The sequence below is a fragment of the Oratosquilla oratoria genome, chromosome 23 (genome assembly GCF_046742065.1).
Source record: "Oratosquilla oratoria isolate Oo_2021 chromosome 23, ASM4674206v1, whole genome shotgun sequence".
Lineage (NCBI taxonomy): Eukaryota > Metazoa > Arthropoda > Malacostraca > Stomatopoda > Squillidae > Oratosquilla > Oratosquilla oratoria.
Genome location: NC_134799.1, coordinates 9,378,934 through 9,404,493, shown reverse-complemented (window position 1 = coordinate 9,404,493; position 25,560 = coordinate 9,378,934). Strand labels below are relative to the sequence as shown.

General features: G+C 38.4%; 1 protein-coding gene across 4 annotated transcripts in view; it reads left to right on the top strand.

Moving 5' to 3' along the window:
• LOC143037959 (synaptic vesicle glycoprotein 2B-like) overlaps positions 1-25,560 on the top strand; it is a 53,869-nt gene that overhangs the window by 19,648 nt on the left and 8,661 nt on the right. For 2 of the 4 annotated variants that reach the window (XM_076206683.1, XM_076206682.1), the window contains exons 2-9: positions 17,974-18,036; positions 18,219-18,380; positions 19,557-19,719; positions 20,484-20,605; positions 21,571-21,676; positions 22,038-22,167; positions 23,861-24,036; positions 25,339-25,417. In XM_076206683.1, the coding sequence (XP_076062798.1) occupies positions 17,974-18,036; positions 18,219-18,380; positions 19,557-19,719; positions 20,484-20,605; positions 21,571-21,676; positions 22,038-22,167; positions 23,861-24,036; positions 25,339-25,417 (1,001 nt within the window). Of the gene's footprint in view, positions 1-12,442; positions 12,483-13,424; positions 13,480-17,973; positions 18,037-18,218; positions 18,381-19,556; positions 19,720-20,483; positions 20,606-21,570; positions 21,677-22,037; positions 22,168-23,860; positions 24,037-25,338; positions 25,418-25,560 lie in introns of those variants that run through there. The other 2 variants (XM_076206685.1, XM_076206684.1) reach the window with 2 other exon arrangements.

Here is a 25,560-nt window from a genome sequence, read left to right as displayed (position 1 = left end):
CACGTGTGAGGCTGCGGAAGAATAGATATCTGTTTCACTTTCTATTCTTTTACGGTCCCCTTCACCTCCTAGGTTTTCCCTTTCCCACGTTCTCTTCCATTCTTCTTCCACATGATTCCCTTGCTGGCTTATCTCCACCTTTTCTCTCCATATGCCCAAATAATTACACTAAAGCACGCTCCTTTTTTATTTGATCATCTTTCTTGCTTGTTTTTACACTTTACAAACATTTCACCTTTTCGTATCGTCTTCAATTTACATATACTCCTGGAATAATCATTCTTCGACAGTTGCTTCACCTTTTTCCGCATAAGGTTAATCGTAGTTTCCTCGGCGCACTCACAATTTCACGTCAACACCAAATCTTCACCTTTGATCCGAACTCTCCCACTACTCGCGCTATCTTCCCGCCATCAGCTGACAGGTATTTTTGTTTCATGCTTCCATGTTCAGCCAGATGCACACACACACACACACACACACACACACACACAGACTCGGTGTTACAGTTGGTAGAGCGCTGAACTGGGAAGTAGAAGCGCTCCCAGTACCCAGTTCGAATCCTGCCCAGGGCCGAAATTATTTCGGTATCGCTGTGCCTCGGGTCGTTACTCTGACTCTCGTGGGCGGGGAGTTGGGTGTGTGTGTGTGTGTGTGCAAGGTCATAGCATTACCCATAGATCGGACATACGAGCTCTGAGCTCTCTTCCAGGAGGGAAATAGCTGTCGATCACGAGTCCAACACGTGATCCAAAGACCAAGTGAATACACACACACACACACACACAAAGAATCCAGAGAGCAGCAACAAAAATGGCACCTGCATTTGCAAACCTATCATATGAGGAGAGATTGGCTAAACTGGAGTTACCGACGTTGGAGCAAAGAAGAGAGAGAGGTGACCTACTGACCATCTACAGAATCATGAAAGGTACAGAGATACTCGATAGAGAGGACTTACTAAACTGGGACAAGAGAAACACAAGAGGACATGGAAAGAAAATAAAAAACATAGCTACAGAAGAGAACTGAAGAAAAACAGTTTTCCACATAGAGTAGTGGACACTTGGAACAAACTGGAAACCATTCATGAGTTTAAAAGCAAACTAGACACTGCGAGATACAAAGGCGGGACACCACGAGCATAGCTCCCCTTCCCGCAAAATACAACTAGGTAAATACACACACACACACACACACACATATATATATATATATATATACATACACACACACACATTTACCACAGGAAAAAAGAAACTCAACTCGAACACAGTCTTCATGTCTTTTTTCTCTAGTGATTTTGCATACTTTGTTTCACGTTGATGAAACCCTCCAATATATATATATATATATATATATATATATATATATATATATATATGTATGTATATATATATAGAGAGAGAGAGAGAGAGGAAATAGGAAGTGCAGCAGTCTGAGTTTATTCTTGACAAATTTCGCTTGAAAAAGCGAAATTAGTCGGGAATTAAATCGGACTAAGACGTTTGTATATTTTATTCCCACTCAAGCTGCCGAATGTTTCAAAACACACACACACACACACACACACACACACACACACACACACACACACACACAAATTCGCCCATTGCTGCTATCTCAAGTACTGTACACAAACGCCTGTTACAATTTTTAGTAGGTAACTGTTAGTAATCAGTGTCTTTACGATTGAAGAAGCTCTAAAGACAGAAAGGTTTTACTCTTGATAAGCACATCGATCTTATAGGGAACTTCCTTTGCTGTAATTTAGATATATTAATTTGTTTATTCACTTATGTGGTTGTCGGGCTTGAAGACACATCACCAGCTTCCACAAGCTTCATCACAGATATCCTATGTTGCTGCTGCTGCTGCTTGCCAGTCGTTCAATTGGGGGTGTTGCAACAAATTGATCATCATTTTGAACATTGCCTGTCCAGCGGTATCGCGGCAGCTGGCCTTCTCCCCTTAACCCTGTTGGTGAGTGTCTTCTTTCATCCTGACAGAGTCTCCTGCCCATCGTCGACATCTGGATCTAATTATGTATGTGTGTCCTGTTAACTGGCGGAGATCGTCATTATGTGTTATCACTCATTGATCTACTTCCACATCGTACACTGATCCAAGTATTCTTCGCAGAATGCTGTTCTCAAATAATTTAGTTATTTATTGTATGTTTATGTATTTTAAATATGCAAGACGTTCCCAGTTACCTCATTGGTGATAGCTGGCGATGTCGTTCGCTCTTGATTGTTTGATAAGATAGAACGTTCGGTTATTCTTAGTTGAACTGGGTATTTGCTTGTAAATTTTCATTATTTTAGATAAGGAGTCTGTACCTTCTCCTCCTCCTCCTCCTCACCCTTCTCATCTTTCACCTGCTACTCAAACTGCTGTTACTTCTCCCTTCTCTTCCACCTTCTACTTCACCTAATCTCCTTTCCTCCTGGTCCTCTTTCTGCCCCTCCTCCTGTTCTTACTCCTCGGCACCTCATAATGTTGTTTCTCACATCTCCTCTTCCTCCATCGCTTCTTTATTTTCTCCGTTCTCCTTCACCCTGTAGAGGTACGAGTAGATACACACTCCCTCTCTCTTTCTCTCTCTCGTGGAGTGACTACTGGGGTACCACAAGGTTCAGTTGTGGCTCCTGCATTGTTCCTACTTTATATAAATGGCATGAGTGGAAGAAATAGCCATACAAACTTATTCGCAGATGATGATAAGATCATGAAGGGAATTGAAAACGAAGAGGATTACAAAATGCTACAGGAAGACCTAGATAAAGTTTATGGTCAGAGCGAATGATAAATTAATTTCATTGCAGAGAAAAAAAATGCAACTAGGCCAAAGTGAAAAAGAGAAAAAAAAAACACGAGAATTATAAAATGGGAAATTAATAGCAAAGGGATTTCAACCAGGGGTGATGTACAGTACCACCAACACTCGTACGACCCCGTCTCCTACTCTCCAATATAGGATACAGGCTCCCATGAACGTATATGTGTGTACGTGCTTTTGTGTTCGTCGCGTATATCAGCGCCCTGAATAACATTAGATAAACTCGATACAATTCAAAAGAAGGCCAAACTTTATTCTTCATTAGGTATAACACTGCGATCACCGCCCAAGAATTTCCGCGGTGTTCAAAGACGGGAGTTGCAGATAAGGTCCAATTGTGTAATATCTATATCCCGACATTGACGGAGATGCGTTGATAGGGAGTTTGAGGTCCCACAGGGACAAGATACTTCACTTGTATGAAGACCTCTTCAGGCAGATCCTCCCATGATGGAGGTCTGTCTGTATGCTCTTCTTGAAAAATTGTCACCCCAGACTTCGACAGGGTGGCAATTCTTCATGTGGGCTTTCCTAGGGTGACAATTCTTCATGTGGGCCATCCTGGGTTTGCGATTCTTCGTTTGTATAAGTTGATGACAATAAGCATAACCCTCATTCAACCTAACCTAACCTAATTTTTATCCCACTGTTGATATTCGGCGTACTGGGGTGACAATTCTTCAGGCGGGATCTCATGGGGTGACGATACTTCATGTGGGGGTTCTGGGGGTGGCAATTCTTCATGTGGCCCCTTCTTTGTAATGATTGTTTGATTTAGGGCCGCTCTGCTTTGAGGTCCCAGATGCACAAAACAGCTGTTTCGGGTTAGAAGAATGTGAAGTCCTGAGAATAGTCACTGTTGGGAATCGGAAAGGAAAGCGGGATTCGAACCCACAGCTAAGCAAACACTAGACCAGTAGGCTACCGACTACGCCACCTTCGCACTGGTTAGGTAAAACATTAATTTAAAAAAATATTAATTTAAAAAATTCAGCCAACCACTCAAAATTTCTCGTCAAACAACATTACACGTCAAATGACGTCCATCTTGCTTCCATGACTTGGATGCGCTTGTGGCCTTATCGCTTGGTTGTGGGTTCGAGTCCCGCATTTCGATTCCCAGCAGTAACTGTTACATGTTCCAACAGTCCCTAGAGCGAAGGTGACGACCTCTACCGATGCTACTCAGCGCCTCGTGGCGTAGGTTTTTCATCTCACCATGATTTTACGAGAACAACTAGAATGGAGTAATGCAATCGAGGATCCCGTTGAAGGACACGTGACAATATAACGTTTGTCTGTGTCATTTGATAATGGCCAAGCTGTAAGACGAAATTGTTGTAGCTTAAGCACCTCCGACAAACAAATTGTAATTAAATGAAACATCAGTGAAAATAAAGTCAAAGAAAAAGTCTTGGGGGGGGGGGGACAGGAACGCTGCGGAAGATGTGATGGGTTATTTGCCACCGACAAACAAATTGTAATGAAATGAAAAATCAATATCACAAAGAAAATGGCAAAGAAAAAGTGTAAGGGGCAGGAACGCTGCGGAAGATGTAATGAAAAAAATATATATATATTATCATGAAGTAAAAAAAAAAGAAAAAAACCCGCAGTGTGGTGCTTATACTGTATTTAAGTTGTACGGCCTGAACTTTTATAAAAGGTTGGGTTTCCGAAGGTAAAAAGAACAAAGAAAAGTTCAACTTCCGTTCCGGAAACACGAACCTTTTACGACCTTTCGATTTAGTGTGAAGCGTTGGCATCCAACTTTTTTAATTTGTCTTTCATGAACTATTTTGGAGGTTAAGCTAGCATTACCCAATTTTGTTCCAATAAAATAAGAAACATTTCTTTGGGAGAGTATGCTTTCAATTTGTATAAAGATCGCCTGATTAGGCTGCTATGAAGTTAATTTCTACAGATATATATATATATATATATATATATATATATATATATATATATATATATATTGATGGCTCAGAATTAAAGTGAATTGTAGTTGATAAATGTAAATCTGTTCACTGGATCCATTGAGTGTTGCACACACACACACACACACACACACACACACACACACACACACACCTTAATCACACACACACACACAAATATATATATATATATGTATGTGTGTGTATGTATATATTCGTATGACGATAACAGTGGGTGTAAACCAATTCTGACTGTAAGGTCTAACTATAGTGCTATGCCTCACTGCATTGCTTTTGACCTGAGCGATGTGACGGGGAACAGGGGTGACCCTTTACCCACGAGGATGGGTCTGGTGTTCATAAGAACATAAGAACGGAGGAGACTGCAAGAGACTATAAGGCCTACACTAGGCAGTTCCATGTCAACTATCACCTATCATCCCCACCCATAAACGTGTCTAATTTCTCAAAACGACCAGTAGTTTAATCGCTCATTACAAGGTTACTAAGTCTATTCCATTCGTTAATCACTCTGTTGGTAAACCAGCTCTTGTCTATTTCCTTCTTAAATCTAAAGTTGTCCAACTTGAATCCAGTACTACGAGTCCTGCCCTGCTGTCTTAATATGATGACCTTGTCTGCATCACCCTTGTTAAAGCCCTAGACCCATTTGAATACCTCATAACCCCATGCACTTTACGTCTTTCCTGAGAGTGTAAGTTAAAGTGCCTAAGCCTGCCTGCGCAAGGTAAAATTTTAAGCCCATGTATCATTTTGGCCTTTATCCTCTATTGATTTTAGTGAATTAATGTCCAGTTTATGGGACGGAAACCAAAAATACAGCATAGTCAAGGATGGGTCGAACTATCGTCAGATAGAGTTTATGAGTGCATCTGCACTTTAGTTTGTAACCGTCCCAGCTATTAATCCTAAATCCTCTCCAAATGCTCTGCTATATTCCTGGCACTAATGTACTGTTTACTGGACAATAGTGCATTGGTGTATGTCATATGTGTGCGTGTGTCTATATATATATATATATATATATATATATATAGTGTGTGTGTGTGTGTTTGTGATATAATAAAATCAGATAAATCAAATATTGAAGTGCACATAAATTGTTTATGAAAAGAGAGCTGCTGGCTAGTTGAAAGTCTCAGGGTAAACAAAAGGAGGCTTGAGTGCCCGTGGACCCGCTGCGCTTTGTGCCGGTGTCACACTATGTGGCGGCGCCGGATGCGTCCAGTTGATGTTTGCAAGTTCATTTAACCTTAATAAAATCACCTGGCGACAGCCATCTCCTCTTGGTTAAGACACTTTCAGAACCTTTCGAGTCTAATGACTCCTAAGGGAGACGTTGCTGTATGGTCAATAAAATCTTTATTAAGACAATGCTCTTATATTTACAACATTCTCCTTAATTATGCTTATGTTATGTCACGTCTCGTCATCCCACTCCCACTCATTATCATTATCATTCAGGGAGTCCCATGGGACTTGAGCGAGTAGCAACGTTTATAAATATAAACTATATGATAGATATACCATGTCACTATCACCGTATAGTATAAATCACAGAAGATAAGTTTCTATATAAAATTGAATATAATTTAGAGCTCTTACCTCTATTCAGTAGACGAAGACAGTGACTTGATTAGTTATAAGAAGTGAAATGCAGAAGATTGTGACGTCATGTCGTTGCTAATTCAGGAGTTGGACTTTTAAATACTGAATATGAAAATTTTATAAGTATATATAGATATATACTGTATATGTATGTTGGGTCAAATGAAATTTTAAATACGTCATAAGAAGTGAGATTGTGACGTCATGTCGTTGCTTGGAATCATATGATGTCTCTTCTGATTAGCTGGTCCTCAGTCGTGACGTCATATCTCTTCTTCTGGTCTCCTCTTCTGATTGGCTGGTCCTCAGCCGTGATGTCATATCTCTTCTGATTGGCTGGTCCTCAGCCGTGACGTCATATCTCTTCTGATTGGCTGGGTGCCTGTTTCAAGCAAGCAAGATACAGGATTTTCAGAATTTTATATATATATATATATGTGTGTGTGTGTGTGCAGAAAAACCACCAAGGAAAATAATAAAATTATCGAGCGCTTTCGTCTATTTAGACATTCAGCGTACATACAATGATGATACAAACATGAGTATATATATAAAGTGGGAGGCCATGGATGGGAACAAGAAAAGGTGATGGAGTCTCTCATGGTTACCTAATACCGTTCGCGTTTAAATAGACGAAAGCGCTCGGTCATCATTTTACAGTATTACTTTTCTTGGTGTTTTTTCAGCATATTTAGAATCACGAGTTCATGCGATTTCTCATGTATATGTGTATATTATATATAAATATACCCTCGTATTTATGGCTTAATACCACCCCGACAGCTCCGGCACCTATAAAGTTGATACTGCTCCCCTGGTACTGTGATCTTAGCTCGAGAGGCGACCAGAGTCCGAGTATTCAGTGAGGTTATAACTCCTTTTTACAGGCGAAGGAACAGTCGTTTCATAAATATGGCGTCGGACGATTTTCGTCGGTTGAAGCACGACAAGGCGCCATAAAGGTCGAGCTCGGTTGGAAGGGCGACCAGATTTAATGCAATTATTTTTTTTCCTAGAAATTATATGATGATATGGTTTTAACGTCACAAACTCCCCACTATCGGAAGGCTAGGACGGTGCCCCTCACAGAGGACTTTGTAGCGTGGAATTTAATTAACCATGCCCTTGGTTCAACTTCGCCGGTGGTGGGATTCGAACCGCCATCCCCTCGACCTTCGCCGCAAGTAACGACGCCCTAACCCGCTCAGCCAGCATAGTTTCAGCTTTCGTCTAGCAGAGCTGGGCGCGTTCCTAGGTGCGTTCCGATTTAGTTTGGCCGCGGTTAGCGGTCCCAAACTATTAAAGCTTAAGAGACAGGTTCATACCGCATACTATACCAAAGGAAAATTTCGTAGGCCACATCCAAAAGGTAGAACACATACTATACCGGCACCTATATTACATTAATAGTTTGGGAGCGCTAACCGAGGACAAACTAAAGCGGAACGCGCCCAGCTGTGCCGTCTAGAATATTCCCGCTTGAGAAATCTGGTCACTTTGGTTCGGAGGTAGACTACCTTGGGTCAGGGAGGTGAAGGCGGCGGATGTTGTGAAGTCTTGGCGATTTACGTCGATTTATTCTTGGTGTACTGCTGTAGCGCGGTGGTTTCTGTCTCGTCCTACAGTACGATTCGAATAGCTACCGGCAATATTCCCTCTGAGCTGTGTGCCTGTCTGCACACACAGACATCTGTCGATCACGAGTTCAACACGTGATTCAAGACAGTGGTGATTCACTCATTTTACCGGTGCCCAAAGTAAGTGTATGTGCACACACAATGTTTTGAAGTTGATTTTTTTTTTTTTTTACAAGAAATTAACATATAATTTCATAATAATAGATTAAAGAAAAAAAGTCATTCATATGCATAGTAAAGCTCAAGTTTATATATGTATATTGCTTGCATTTCTTTAAACTGGAAAGTGTTGACTTGCATGGGTGTGCACTTTCTCATATTTTGCAAAGAATGACAAAAAACTGCACTCAAAGTTTTGCACACAGCCCTAAGAAATAAAAAAGGGAGGGGGATGGAACATAGCTAGGGGTGTCCACTTCTTGCCCCAAGCACTTAGGGTAAAGGTGACTGCTTATATCATGGCTGAGTGTTCTCTTGCATATGCTCTTTTTTTTTCTCTCTCTCTCTTTTTCTTTTTTCTTTTTTCCATCTTTTGTTCTGGGTTTTATGGGTAGTATGTTCAACCCAATGCAGGTCCATCAGTAGATCCACTGGGGAATGATGTAGCCTTTGTGACCTATGGTTCCTTAATCTGGCTTGGTAATGTTGCATGTATGGAGTGTACCCTTATAATCTGGTTACCACCTTGTTATTGTAATACAACCACCCGTTGGAACCTGTTTCATATTTGGGAAAAGATCAAGCCTACCTCAGTTAGCTTTTTTCATACCTTGATATTTTGTTCTGGCTACATCTTCTGGGTTACTCTATTTACCTCAGTGTGCCTCCTGTCTCCATTTAACCAATTTCAGATATGAAAGAAATAAATCTTTATTGCGAGATCGAATTTGTATCTTGGTAAATTCTTTGTTGTGGAAAGTGTTCTCAGCTGAATAAAACTTGTCTGGCAACAGTTAGAGAAAAAAACACAAGTTGTAAAATGCATCATAAAGGTCAATCGAGATAGGCCAGAGATAAGTTATCCTTTTCACTAAAGGAAAGGATTTCCTCCAACTGAAAAAATCTCCTGGCTGCAGCTGGAATAAACAACAAAAGTAAAACCCAACAAAAGAGATAATGTTACCTTTCCATGTTGGATGACAGTTATCCTTTGGTTAATGCCTACAGGCTCCATTGGCTCCCTTGCACTCCTTGAGTTTTTTTTAAATTTTGCATAAGATGTTGATTAGGAAGGAGATATCATTGCAGTTGTGCAGTGCATGCAAATTTCTTATCAGTGAACTTGGAGTTTTGTTTCAAGTCCGTGCTCAGTCTCTAAGGCTAAGTATTAATGTTTTGATGCATGTTCATGTACTTACATGTATGTGCATGTAATTTTGTTTTTTTTACTCCTGTATTAAGCAAGTGATGTATTAATGTATAGTGCAAGTTTTATATATGTAATGTACTTATTTTTCATTATTATGTACCTTTAGTATCTAACTGGGACCAGGGACAGGTACTTGCATGTGGTGGTCGTTAAGATGAACAACAAAGCTGCTGATTTTCAAACCTGTCAGCCCTCTTACATCCATCAGGAGATGCAACCCTGAAGGGCTGGCATTTGTTCTCCTTACTGGGCCCACAATCTCTTGATGAATTTCAACTTTGATAATTTTCATTCTTATCCATCTATGAGTATATAGCAAGGGTTTTTTTTCCCCTTTACCAGGGAGGTAACCAAAGTCAAAAGACACATACCCACTCCTATCCATCACCCTTCACCCTTTTATCCCTCTCATCATAGCTCCTCATCCCCACATCCTGCCCATGCTCCTTATGGATGACGGGTCATCCCCACATCCTGCCCATGCCCAGGGTCAGAAGCATATAACAAAGGGATTTTCTTTTGTAGATTTAGTAAGACTTCATTTTTTATGTGTCCTCTCTTTTTGGTTCTGGGTTTGGGTCTAGGTAATAGGTAACAAGTGCTTCCATCAGCATTGGAGTAGGTATTGTTTCAAGTGTTTTAGTCTCAAGTTAATTCAAGGAGTCTGTTTCGTTTTCTGGTGAATGCCCATTACTGTGTTACCTTATGTGGAGATCAAATTTGACAGACTTCATTCTTTTGACTAAAGGTGATTTTCATGTGAAAAGATATTGAGGATTATTATTAGGAAGTGTCCATAGAATCAACTCAGGTCTCTACTTACAGTATAAATCAGGTCTCTGAGCAGGAAATTGCATCTTTGTCTGAGCAAGTCTTTACTTTTTATGTACTTTTCACTTATTTCATACTTATTTCTTTTTTATACTAATGATATAATTTTTATTTTCTGTTAGATTTTTGTATAATTTATCTCAGCCCAGTTATATTGCAGATCCTGCAGGTTTTATGTTTTCCTTGATGTTTACAGTATGTCATTGCCAGCTACTGTGTGACCCTGGATTTCCAGTCAATGAAACTCGAGAGAAGAATTTATTGACTGATGGGTTTCGTGGATGGGTAAACCATAAGTCTGTCTTTGATGGCTGACCTATAGTATTCATTTGCTACTTAATATAATGAATTTATTAACATTTTACATAAAGCTCAATTGCTCTTTCAGACTTACTTGTTTCCAGAGGGCTTTGTGGTAATACCATCAAGAATCAATCTTTTGGGTCTTGTGGTAAATTTAGAAAAACAATATTTGGAAGGTAATGCTGGAATTTTATTACCTAGCACTTAGAAGTTTGTAGTTCCCCTGTGACAGTATGATATAGCTAACTATAGAGAGTCCCCTGATTGGTAGGATATTTTCAAAGCTAAATTTTTTAAGATATTTTTAAGATAAGATGAGACAAGGTCTCACGTAAGCTGATCATGATTGATATACCTGCAATTTGTGTAGTATGACATCTAGTGAAGTATATAGAGGAGATAATGTTAGATAAGTAATAAATGTGAGATCAATAAATCTTCAGTGAATATGTTGAGTAGGGTGAAGATTATGAAATAGTGCAACATGTCCCCCCTTTTTTTTTTACTATGAATTTGCACCGCCCTCAGGTACTTCAAATAGCCATATTTGACTTTAAGATTAAGCTGTGCTTAATTGTAGACTGTACTGAATATTTTGTATGAATAGCAATATAAGCAATTTTTAGGTAAAAGTAACAATATTGAAGGTATTATATATGTTGCATACCTACCACCCATCACATAAAATGGATACTGTACTGAACAATGTTCATCATCGTGGCAACATCCCTGTAGTGTCAAAGCATTGTAACCATATATTATTTGAGAAAAAAGTGGAGTCTTTAAAAGACAAAGGAGAATTTTACTTGCTCCTTATAATCATGCTGTGGTATCATTGCATTCTTCGATCAGAAATATTTTTGCAGTATTGTGAGCAGTTGTACCATGCATGTTTCTCTTTATTGTACCCCACATATTAAACATATCAGCAGGCAGGACGGGTATTGTCTTAAAGAAAATCTACCTCAGTAAAGGACTAAAGTATTTTGTATACCAAAGGATCTTTCTCATTCATAAGGCAGGTGGCTGAGTTAAAGCATACACCCACATCATACATAAAAGCTATTCAGCCGTCTCTCCTATCTCAGCAATTTCCGGGTGAAAGGTTGTCTTGTCTCCCATCACAATGCTTTGGTCAAAGGCAGTACAACAAGGTACAGCTCTTTGACAGTTGATGATCCCATCCTCATCTATTCAAATTTCAGTCTACCTAATTATCTCAAATCTCAACCTAGTTGTACGCTGGTGGCATAATCGGAAGTATGCTGGTCTCACATTTGCTTAACTGGGATCGAATCCTGCAATTATCTCTGATTCTCAGTATATGGGGAGAAACTAAAAGCACTGGGTATGCCAACATGGAAAGATCAAAGAGAAAGAGGTGATATAATTACAGTATTCAGGACCACATTGGCAGAAGAAATCTCTTAAGTAACAGTAGGAGGGATTAGTCATGAGAAGAAATTGAGAAAGACTGTCTTAAAGATATGAAGAAAATACGGTTTTCCATACATATGCATTGTCATTCAAAATCGCTTAGAAGGTGATATATTCGAGGCTAGAACAGTACTTAAGTTGTAATATGATAATTGGAACCATACAAGAATTTGACACTAGATATGGTAAATAGAGTAGAAGACAGGAACGTCCGAGCGATGCTCTAATTCTGTGTATTACAATTTAGATAAACACACACACACCAACTCTGGGCAAGAAAATGTGTGTGTGTGCATGTGGTCACATTATCCGTAGATCGTGCTTTACACGCACTCTGAGCTCTTGTGCAAGAGGATAATAACTCGATCAGAAGTCCGACACGTAATCAAGGTCCTTGGTGAGTCGCACAACTCACTTGATTTGCTGTCTTGGCGTCATTATAGAGATAGTATACTGGCAGGTGTTCACCGTCATGCACGTCCTACACTTCTACGAAAGTAAGTTACTAGTAGGGTGTATCGGATCTTTTGTACTGTGTAGATACTATATGTGATGAATAACAGTATTTTCCGATTTACTTACTATTTTGAGGGTTAAATGATATTGGGAAAGTCGCAACAAAAAATCTAAACCCTTGTTGGATTCGTTTCCTATTTCCAAGCCAACCCGGAAATCGTAGTGGTAATCCCGTGCTGATCAAAAAATATGTTCCAACTTTGTAAAAACTTGTGAAGACGGTACATGTATAATTTACCTGGTTATCTACTTTGTCAATTTCAACAGTGACTCGTATACAGTAAAATTATTCTAGCTTGGTACTTTTAGGGCAGCCCACATCTGCAGACTTGTAAGTTGCATTACATAAGAGCACATAAGGGACAGAAGAGTTTATACGAAAAACTACGTTGTTATTATAGTTATCTTTATAGACAAACCATGTGGATTAAGTGGTTATTTTGTATTAGTTTTATCACATTCCCGCATTTGCGCTGGTATGCCGGATCTCTGAAAAGTTTTATTTTGGATGTTAAAAAGTATGCTGAGGAATTAAAAATAACACGTAGGAATTGCATAGGCAATACAACGGTGATTTGTAATGCCAGGGAATGTTTGTAACGTTACTAAATTATTTATCTATAATTTTTCCCGGTAGAACGGTGCATAAAAATATAGACTGACAGCATGTACGTATGCAGCTATTTTCGAGTCAGTAGGTGACGGAACAGGATGTGAAATGTAACACTTATCAGCACCATGGCAAACTAATATTAGGTTAGGATTGTTTTATCGGTGTGCAAACTAATAGGATGGTGCACTATGTAGCAGTAAGAACTGTAACTATTGATTGACAAGTGGCCTTTCTCGAACGGAATCACATCGAGTTCACCGTGACGTTACACTTTAATTCGTTGTATCCAGGTGCTTAACAAAGGAAATACACCAGATATAGAAGAATGGCTATAGCAAGAAAGAACCAATCATACCTCATAGTTGGTAAGAAGTAAATTTATTTGAGTGCAGTATAGAAAAGTGAAATACAAACATTGTCTGTCGAGTTGGCATTTCTTTCAATACAATGAAACTAACAAACAGGCTAAGTATTTTATTTGTGCAAACTAACAGAAGTACCGTAGTAATTAACTATTAACAACAGGTTAGCAACATAATTTATTTTTATGAGTATATTGGGTTTATGTTTCCTTTTGATGTTTGGCTGAATAAGCAGAATTGTTACTGTCAGCTGTCACTTGCCAGCTGTGGCTGCAGTGAAGGTTCGGTTCGATGCGCGCGAAATACGAACTGAAAGGCGAGATTTTTTTAAGCCTCGTTTTTCCTTTGTATATCGGTTAAATAGTAGTGATCCGATTTATAGGGTTATTTGTCGTGTTCTGATGAATATTACAAAATTATCGGGTATCACAGAGTACAAGTAGAGGTGCATTTTTTAAGATTTCAAACTACGAGAATGAATGCCGTAAATTAAGGAAACTGCGTTGAATTCACCTGTTAACTCGCCTAGTAGGGACACTCACTACATCCGGCTCCACATAAGCGGCTTAATTTACAACTGTAACATACCAGCAAAAAATGGTGACTTAAAATAGAAATAAAATATATAAAAGATACACCGAAAGCTTTGAATTTGCTCAAGTAAGTTTTGAACATGGCAGAAAATGTTCATTCATTATTGTATATAAACCTCCTCATATCCAGTGTAATGTATTTATAAACGATTTCAGAACATATATGGAAACTGTCAATACGGTAAATCCAAATACCTTCATTTGCGGTGATTTTAATTTTTGGATTGATGATCCTGGAAAGCGTAATGCTAATGATTTCAAAGAATTGATGGACATGTTTCAATTTCAGAACAGAACAGAGGAGGGCACCTCAACTACTGGACATACTTTAGATCTTGTTCTCTGTGATATGGAACATAGTCCTGTTGATAATATATTTGTTGAAGAAGCTAATACTATCTCGTCAGTTCATTAGCTAGCGAGTTTTGAAATTCCATTTAATTTGGATGTAAAACAAAAAGAAAGTTGTTTATAGACAAAAAATCCTTGCAATAAATAGGATAATGAATTAAATAAATGGAAAGATAAATTGTCTCTTCACACAATACTAGGCTGAAAGATTAATGTGTATGTTGTTACACAAAGTTGTATAATGAAACTTAAAAAATGATATGATAATGCTTGTCCTATCATAGAAAAATAGATTATTGTAAAGGATCGATCACCATGGTTAAATGCTGAAAATAGAATAGCAAATGGGGAGAAACGCAGAGCGTAGAAGACGTACAAGTAGTATTAGAATAGAATTTAGAGAGGAGAAAAATAGATACAATTCATATATTAAAAACGGGAAGCGTGATTTCTTCACAAATAAGATTAAAATGGAAATTATTTGAGTAAACTATTTGATTTTGGATAATTTGACTGGGTATAAAAAGAAAAGTTACAGAAAGGTTTTGATAAGGAATTCTCTGAGGAATTTCTAAAAAAAAAAAATAATAATAAAAAAAAAAGAAAAAAATAGATGATAGAATATCAAGAGTGGTTCTGGGGTTCTTGAGAGTTTCTTATCGAGGAATGGTACTCAAGCCTATGATAAACTCTTAAATTTTTTTGTAAAGCGAGGTTGATTCACAGTGAAGGTGATCCATTTCCGATATCGGATTTTGTAAGTAGCTTGAAAATTAAGAAATATTTTGAAGATTTATCTTGAAATAATCAACCTCAACTTTTAAGCTCGTGTCAAATTTATCTCTCTTATCAAAGATGATGGAATGTGTAATTCTGGATTAACTTCAAGAATTTTTATAACAAACAAGTTTTGCCTGATGAACATTCAGCTTATAGACAATTGTACTCAACTGAAATTGTGCTATGTTCTGTGATCAATAATTTGATTTTTTTGATGGATGATGGAAAGTGTGGTGTTCTGATCCTTTTGGACTTAAGTGCTACTTTTGATACTGTGGTGCATAGTTTGATAGTGGAAGATCTGAAAAATATTGGTGTTGAAGGTGAGACACTGGAGCTTATGAAGGACTACATTGAAAGGAGAACCTAATGCGTACAGATAAGAAATTCCTTGTCTGGAACCCAGAATCTATCAAGAGGGGATCCAGAAGGTAGTGTACTGGGTTCTATTCTTTTTTGTATCTATACAATTGAACTGTCACAAATACTGAAGAGACATGGAGTAAGTTTTAAGCTATTTGAAGATGATACTCAGTTTTATTTAGCGTTTAACAATGTTGATGACACAGTAAGAAAGCTAAGAGAGATTATGATGGAAATTAAAGAATGGATGGAATTGAAAGTTAAAATTGAGTGTGGATAAAATAGTGTCTGACTGTTGGAAAAAGAGATTTAATTAGGTTGGAGGATATTCAAAATCTAAATATCGGAGGAAGTGAGATTGATGTAAGTAAATCAGTGAAGGATTTAGGAGTGTTGATAGAAACCTATCCATGAAAAAACAAATAGACAAAATTGTTAGAATGGCAGGCTATCATCTGAGAAATATTGCATTTGTAAAGAAATATATTGATGAGTCATCATTGAGAAAACTTATACATAAACATGTCATTAGTAGACTAAACTACTGTAATTCATTACACCATGGATTGCCAAACTACCAGCTAAAGAAATTACAGTATATCATGAACAGTGCCACTAGATTGATAAAAGATGTGACAAGACGTGACAAAATTACACCTGTACTGATAGCTTCATTGGCTTCCAATTAAAGCCAGAATCATATTTAAGATTTGTTATGGTATACCAGACAATTAGATATGGAAAACCAGATTTCAGGCAAATACTGGAAGATCATCAACCTGGATCAGCTGTATCACTTAGAAGTAGTGATGATCCTTTTATGGGATTTATGGCCTTCAGGACATCTGCCCCAAGGCTTTAATTGACTTCCCAGAGAGATAAAGGGAAGTAATAATGATGATACTTTCAAGAAGAAATTGAAAATGGACCTATTCAGTGATTGTTACACATAAGACATGCAAATTAGTGAGTTCTATAAAGTGTCAGACAGACAAAGTAGGAATCGAGAATAAACACAAAAGTAAAGTAAGTGAAATAAAGAGGCTGGCTGAATGTGTTGGATACAAGGCTTTGATCATTTCTTTTTAATATTAAGCTTGATACCTTTAGGATACTTTTTTGCCACCAAACAATTTTATTCAGCTTATTGATGCCTCATTATTACAAGATACGAACCCATCAAAATTAATCTTTTCTTTAGGGTACTTGATAGGTACTTAATTCAGCTGCCACCAAGCTGTTTTATTCGATTTTGTGGCATCCCTTCAGATACGAAAATATTCAAATTCTTTTCTAAGGGGGTATATTATATTGGATACAAGCCAAAATGTACAACTACCTTTAGATTATGTGGTCATGACTTCCAGTCACACAAGGACTAAATATCCTGTGGGAAACTGGATTTTTAAGTGGATGGGAGCCAAATCTGATTGGGTCCATCACAGTTTAGTGTTGTTAGAGTTAGATATTATTATTTGTAGGACTCATTGCTATGTACAGTGTTTATTATTTTATTCTATATGTTCTTGTTATGGTTCATGTATAATATTTCAAATATAAGTGTTGGAAAAGAGGTAGGTTTCCTATATGGAAACATAGATGTCTGATAGATGTACATATAGATGTCTGATAGATGTACCTTCAGTACTCAGAAGGAATGCAGGGGTAAAAAACTTTAATTTGGTTTAGTCCTTCTGTCATAGTAAGGTTGCTATTACTGAAGAGTACCATAATTTTTTTCCAAACTCTTGATTTTATAAAAGCCCTAAGTGTGTGTATTTTCTGGCATTGATTATTCCCTGGCAAGCTTGAGATTCTGTAGGATATTAATAACTTTGTAACATAGCTTGTGAACCCATAGACAAGTGGTTTCTCTCCCTTTACCCACTCGTTAGAATTGTCTTCCATTACCCAGAATAAGGTTAATCAGGATAGTCTTAATCCTGATTAATCTATGCAAAGAAATAATTTCCCAAGACAGAGACAAGAATAGCATTGGCCAATGTTCAGGTCACCATCCCACACACAGTCCCAGTACAGCATTAGCTTTTGCAACAAGGACTAAATTCCCATGATATAGCCACTGCACAAAAGACACAGAGTACATTATACTACACTGTTCTACAATCACCCACTCCAGACAGTTACATTTACTGAGTGACTTCTTTGAACCAGTGTCCATTGTTGTTTTTATGGGAGATGTGAGTTTCCTGCAAAAGAGGACTGGGGCAATGGATCGGCCAGTTAAAATTTATTGCTCACCTTTTGAATATTTAGACCCTAAATGTAGCTACAAGATTTTTTGGGAGGATAACAGTACTGTATTTAAATCCAATTACAAAAAATGCAAAAATAGGTTGTTTCATTGGGAGATGGCAATAATTTTTTTTTTTTTTTTTTTTTTTTCTAGATATAGAGCAAGATGGTGAAGGAGAAGGAAGTCATACATATGAGGAAGCCATTAACACAGCAGGTAAGCTTATCTAGATCAGAATGCAGCATATGCTGTTATTTGGTTACTTTGGCATGTTGTCGTCTCATGTTTTTCACTACAATTGATTCAGTCATAGGATATGATATATTTTTCTAGTGCTTTTCTTCTACACATGAAATATTTAGATCTGTTTTGATTGTTTCCATCACTGAAATTTCTAGGATTTGGAAGATTTCACTTTTGGCTCATCCTGATTGGAGGTTTGGCAAATGCAAGTGATGCCATTGAGATATTGTGTGTTTCCATTCTCCTGCCAGCCGCAGAATGTGATCTTAAGATGACTTCTGCAGATAAGGGATGGCTAAATGCTATGCTCTTCTTGGGTAAGTTTCTAGCTGAATTTTTACTACCATCTATCATACTACAACATAACTGTTAATAATGTGGATCAAAAGCTAGATTAATGAATGTAAGCTTTGGAACTTGCATTCCTCCTTTCTTTTTTACTACAATTAGGTGAATATGCAGCTAGTGTATTTTGAAGAAAAGATCATATCAATTCTTCATTTAGGAGGAATTTATGTCGTAATGTGTCAGATGAGGCAATGTGGTATAAGTGTAGATTTACTTTTTTGTTATTAGTAACAAAGGCATTATGAAGCCATAGCAGTACATAAATGGAATGATACAGTATATAGGTACCAAGACAGTCCTTTGAATAGCTCTGTTATGAATGAAACTTTTTTCTATAATTAACTGGGTTGTAATTGGCCATTAATAATAATTGTTATATGAAGTTTCACTAACTGGAAACCTGCAGTCCGACAGTGACTGGCAACAGTCATAGGATCTCCCATAGATCTCATTAGGAAGAAACTTTGGACTGGTGTCTATGTGGTATTAGTATGGGCCAGTTTCTATATAACTAACTTAAGAGTAATAGGAGCCACCACTTATTGTCAGCTCTTCATATGTGAAAAGGTGGGGGGAAATGCACTTGAAGTTCTAGATATAGACCTTGGGCCTGATCTGGAGAGTATCAGCCCCCTGGTGTTGTACCTCCCAAATGGAAGTGAGGGTCTTGACAGTTTTGGAAATAGGTAACATATATATTTTCTCTCCTTGTCGCAGGATCTATCATTGGTCCTAATAAGCTACCGGTTGTTGGATCCATCAGATGAATGTCATAGTTAACCCCTGCACTCCGGGCCAAAATCTTGCAGGCAGCATTAGCTGCCAGACGTGCGATGTGTCGTCATAATACTCGCATTATAAAAAATAAAGTTACTGCTGTATATTGCTCGTTCTCTTTCACCCATGAATTTTGATAACCATAGAAAATATGATGAAGCCAGTTTACAGAGTATGGGGCTCACGTAGGTACAATATAAATAATCAAGACGCCGACATCGGCATCCTCGCGTACCCACTTTCTCCTTATTATGCCTATGTAGGTGTCATCATATCGAAGGGGTTAACAGAAACTTAGGATAATAAGTATTGTTTCTTTGCCTATGTAGAAACTACTGTAGCTTAAGAATGTTATGCTTTCTTTCTAGGAATGATGCTTGGTGGATACATCTGGGGCAGTCTTGGGGATATATATGGCAGAAGAAATATTTTGATTGTCTCTCTTCTAGTCAATGCAATTGCTGGCATATTGTCAGCATTTGCACAAGGATTCCCACTATTCCTCACCTTCAGATTCATATCCGGTTTAGGGTAAGATGATATAATACATATAGATGAGTATGGCAGAAAGGAAAAGACCAAGTGTTTTTGAGATAAAGCATGTTTGAGAAATAAGATGTGTTATAAAAATGGATACAGTGGAAAATGTGTCTGCGAGGCAGTGAATGGTCATGGGAAGGAAAATGTTGGATAGAATAGACTGGAGAGTGCTGGGGTGGTTTGGGCATATGGAAAAAATGAATGAGAAAAGATTAGTGAAGTAAGTGTGGAAAACAGAAAGGAATGGAGTGAGTTTAGTGGAAGACCAAGAATGGGATGGATGGACAGAGTGATGAAGGCTTTGAATGCACATGTAATATTGGTTAAGCAAGGAAGAGTCAGCACAAAAGATGAGTTATTGCTGGGAGATTGTGAGTGGATGAAGGGGTGATGAAGCATGAAAATATGTTCTCTTCATTTGGTTTATAAATAATTTTGAGTGCATGAGGAAGGGGTCACCATATGATGAAGTGGTATGAGTAGACCAGCCGTGGCTGTTAGTGTGATAGTGAATGGTGATCCATTGTCATGGAGGTGTTAAGAATGGAATGGGATTTGTGTATGAAGTGGATGTATGCTTTGACTCCGGCAAAAAAAAAAAAAAAAAGTTGTAGGTCTCATTAAAAAAAAATAGAGTAATTCATGATACAGACTTTGATATAACTGGCTATAAGTAATGATTATAAATGCAACTCATATACAATTTTAATAGCATACTGATACTTTGAATTTATATGTGTGATTGGTATCATCAGTGTTGGAGGGAGCATTCCTCTAGTTTGGGCCTACATTAGTGAGTTCCAGCCACCACATAAGCGGGGACAAGCTCTCAGCATTATTGCCTCTTTCTGGATGGTTGGCAATGTTGTGGTTGCAGGTAAGTTGTTTTTATCTTGGTGACCGCATGTAGTATTTTTTTTTTTTTTAACCCAAGATTTTATATTTACTACTGAAGATACTTAATTTACTTTAACTTTGTTATAATTCCAAGAGACTGGTTATAGGTATATATGCATAAGATTGGAACTGAAAACCTATTTGGTAAGAAAAACTTATGAAATAAAGAGGCAAAATATGTGGTAAATCACAACTTTATGCTGGAACACTGACATGGCACAGCATTGACTGGTGGCTAAGTTCCAACTGAGTGTTGATATCTACTGAGAGTGAAGGGGGTAGATGTCACATTGCCCAACATATATTACTCACTTGTCTGAATTTAACAGCACCCTTAATATAAAGTGGTGTTATTTCCACCATGTGAATAATTTATTAACAACTTCTTGTTTGACTAAAACTGTCTGGTCACAGTAACTTGTGTTTTATGGATATGTTAGTGCTTAGAATTAATGGTTCAATGTCACTTAGAAGATACTAACTCAGAACACCTCAATACCACTTCATGAGACATAACCACTTACTGGTCTACTGTTTCCCTATCCAAACAGCAGCACAGCATAGCTTCCTTGAGTGATATGTGGAACAAGCCGGAGGTTGTTCCCAGTTACATGGGGGCTGCAGATCTCCAAGAGAGAGATGAAGAGGAAGAGAAAGATGAAGACGAAAAGAGGAGGAGGAAGTGGTGGAGGAGGAGGTGGAAAAACAGGTGGTAGAGGAGGAGGAAGTAGAAGAGGAGGAGGTGGAAGAACAAGAGATGAAAGAGGAGGACGAGGAGGTGGAAAAGGAGATGGAAGTGAAGGAGGTGGAATAGGAAGAGGAGGAGGAGGTGGAAGAGCAGCTGGAGGAGGAGGAGGAGGCAGATGAGGAGTAGGAGTAATGGAATTGATTGATTGATGTCATAGTTTTCAAGATGTCTTCTTTTAATTTTTCTCAAACTTTCAGGAACTGCCCTGGGAATTATTCCTCTTCATATTGGCTTTGTGAGTGGTAACTTCAAGTTTAATTCTTGGCGTATCTTCCTGGTTATTTGTGCCTTACCTGCATTGACGTAAGTATATTTGTATAAGTCAGTAAGACTTAATAATGTTAGATTGTTTTTTATATAAATACAAATACCCAAAAGCCTTCCCTTCATATAAGGCAGGAGGCTGAATGAAATTCAAGGCAACAATTGAATTATTAATCCAGTTTAATTGCCATCATCCCATTAAAAGTTGTGAACTCGTCACAGTTTTAGAATATTTCTTGAGTTTTTTTTTTTCTCTCTCTCTCTCTTTATCTCTCTCCCTTCTTCCTTTTTTTAATTAGCTGTAAGATATACAGTGTTTCCACAAATCTTCAGTGAAATATTACAGTTCACATTATAAACAATCTAGATTTCCAAGTGGCATGTTTTCCTTTCATTGCAGCATATCGCTAGCTATAGTTCTGCTTCCTGAGTCCCCCATGTTTCTTCTGCTGAAGGGACAACACAACGATGCACTTGCTATTATCAGAAATGTATACAAACAAAATCATGGACAGCAGAGTCATTTTCCAGTAAGTAATTCATAAGGTTCATAATAATTTATAATTCATTCTCTGTTTTCAACACGAGGGGACAGAGATGTGGGGTCACCATGTAAGGGAAGTGGCCGTGCTGTGGATGTTCTGTGTCTTGCTGCATTGCTTCTGACCTGGGCAAGAGATAAGGATGACCCTTCATCCATGAGGAGCTAAGATAATAAGAAAACAAGGGTGGTAGATGGGAGTGGGTGTGTGGCTTTGACTTGGCTACCTCCCTTATAAGGTGGAAGAACCCCTTGGTATATAGATAGATAGAATTCATAAGGTGGCTTTGATACAGTTTCTTCTTCCCTTTGTTAAATGTTTCAGGCCTTTCTTTTCCCTGCCTTCTCTTCAAAGTCCTATGTAAGGGACATTGTCCTAGCTTCCCAATAGGGGGAGTTTGTGACGTTAAATCATATCGCCTTCTCTACTTCCCAATTGGCTTGTTTCCTCTCATAAGTGAGGTAGCCAGCCAAGGTATGCACCCACCACACTTAGCTTCTTGTGAATGAAAGGACATCTCTGCCCCTTGCCCACTGCCTGGGTCAAAAGCAGTGCAGCAAGACACAGCACATCCACAGTAAGGCCAGCTGTTTCATTTACATGGCAACCCTCCCTTCTCTTCCCCTCAAATGAAAGTAGAGAAGACAAGGAGAAATCTCTTTGGGCCACATCAATATATATTCCATTCTTAACCATTCTTCCCTTATAACTATCTTTTACCCACTCCCTTCCCTGCTCAACAGGCATTCCCCTTTTACTCAAAGCCCTCCTCACCCCCATCCATTCAATGCATTCTTGATCTTCCTATGAAGTTCACTCCATCCACCTGAGACTTCCACACTGTTTGCTAGTCTTTCTTCATTCTTTCTATGTGCCCAAACCATCTCATTCTTCTTTCATCAACTTTATCTGTCAGCTCCCTTTCTGTGCCCACTCTCTTTCTCATCATATAATGAAATTGTTAAGACAACCTCTATCTGTCAACTCATGAAAGAGCTGTCTCACTGTATTACCTATGACCTGAACAGTGTGGTATGAATTCATATATGTAATACTAATCTTACCTTTCCATATTGTGCAGTATTTATTCTTGTTGACAGGGCTATAATGTCTAGCAGTATATTTACTTGAATTGTGTTTTAATGGGTGGGAGTGGACTTATGCCTTTTGACTTTGGCTACTTCCCTTGTACATACATACATACCAAGGCTTTTTCCCCCTTACAAGGGAGGTAGCCAAAAAGAAAAAGGCATTAAATCATTCCCACCCATTCCCTCGTTAAATACGCTCCACTCCCCTCTTATCTTAGCACCTCCTGGATGACGGGTCATCCCTGCACCCTGTCCACTACCCTGGGTCAGAGGCAGTGTCGCAAGGCACAGCACATCCACAGCAATGCCGCTTCATTAAACCAACGACCCCCCCTCTCCGTCCCCCCATGCAGAAAAGGAGAAGACGGGGAGAAATCCCTTCGGGCTGCTTCAAATTTTGCTCACACATACTACCTCATCCCCCATCCCCCCACCCATTCCACCTCATGCATCGCAACATCATCCATATATAACCATTCTCCATTCACCCGTCTTCTTAGCACTTCCCACTACAACTACATGAAGGTTATATTTTAAAAGTATATTCATTTTCTGTCATCCACAGTCAGTGATAATCCATTTATTTTCAGGTAACCTCCATAGACTTCCCAGTCATGAAGTTGAACACAGATAATTCAGGATCGTGGCTGGGGAGCATCAAACGAGCTGTGGAACAAACCTTGAAGCAGACAGTCTCCTTATTTGCACCCTCCCTCCTCCGAGTCACAACCATTATGCTCCTCATCAATTTTGCTATACAGTTTGGGTAAGGACCTTGTATATACACCTGTTATGTTTTCGTTTGTCATTTGATTTATTATTATTATTTATTTATTTATGTGTGTGTTTGTGTGTGTGTGTATATATATATATATATATATATATATATTTTTTTTCCTTTCCTTCTTTTCTTTTCTTTCCTTTTTTTCATGTGACCACAAGATTTAGACAAGTGAACATTAAATGACCTTTAGGAAAGTGATATAGTGCAGGAAAAAATATTATATCTAAATGAATAATTGGTCATACAAGATATATAGAGGGTATACTGATCATCCCTGCAAAGGCCAGCATCACTGACTAGGATAGGACAGAGAACCAATGGAGAGCTATTGGAGAAGATCCCAACACCTGGTTGCAAAGGCATTGCTTTAACGCACACTCACATGCAGCCTTTCTGCAAGGAGATGCAGCCCTGAGGGGCTGAAACCTGATCTTAAGAGCAGGCATAGAAACTTACTCAGTTCTCTCAGTCACTCTGCCATGCTGTCATCCTGTCTGAACAGCAGCTTGAATGACATGTGGCCCAAGTCAGAGGCTTCGGCACCTGCTCTATCACACCTCATTCTAGCTGGAGACAAAAAAGATACATGTGTTTTATATGCACAAATGGTACAAATTTCTTACATATATCTGTCAAGTGTAACACATTCCTCACATGGGTCAACCTCACATGCACCACACTCACCAACACTAACCAGTGCATAGAGTTTGAGCTGCAACCACAATACATCAGTACACACCAAAAACATTCTGGCACAGAAACTTATTAAATATACAACAAATAAACATTAAAAGTATCACATACACATAAGGCTGCTTTATTTCCTACATAAACACAACATATACATGACACTAATACAGGAAGCTAAACACTGCAATCTGCACTACCCACATTCAGTGAATATACAACAGTTAGGGAAGACAACACTTACCACAAAAGTGGACTCGTAACACTAATAAACAACTATCTATTTATATACCAAGGGGTTTTTCCCCTTTATGAAGGAGGTAGCCAATTCAAAAGGCACATATCACTCCCATGCATTCCACTCCCATCCACCACCCTTTCCTCACTTTCATCTTAGCTCCTTGTGGATGAAGGGTCATCCCTGTACCCCACACACTGACCCCCCACCCCCACCTCCGGATCAGAAGCAATACACCAAGATGCAGTACATCCACAGCAAGGCCACTTCACTTAATCACTGACCCCCTACCCCTCTATGTCTCCATATGCAAAACATAGCGTAACAGCATACTATTATATATTATTCTTTCCTTTCAGATATTATGGTCTCTGGCTATGGTTCCCAGAACTCTTCAATAGATTGGAACAATTTTATGCAGATCATCCAGATATGAAGGTAATTTCATTCTCTAATTCATAACTTCTGCATTAATTTTTCTCATTCCTCCATCCATATATAAGATAAACAACCAGAGTTAAATTACACACCCATGCATCTTTCAAAAACTTGAGGAAAAATAATTTGAAGTATGCACAACA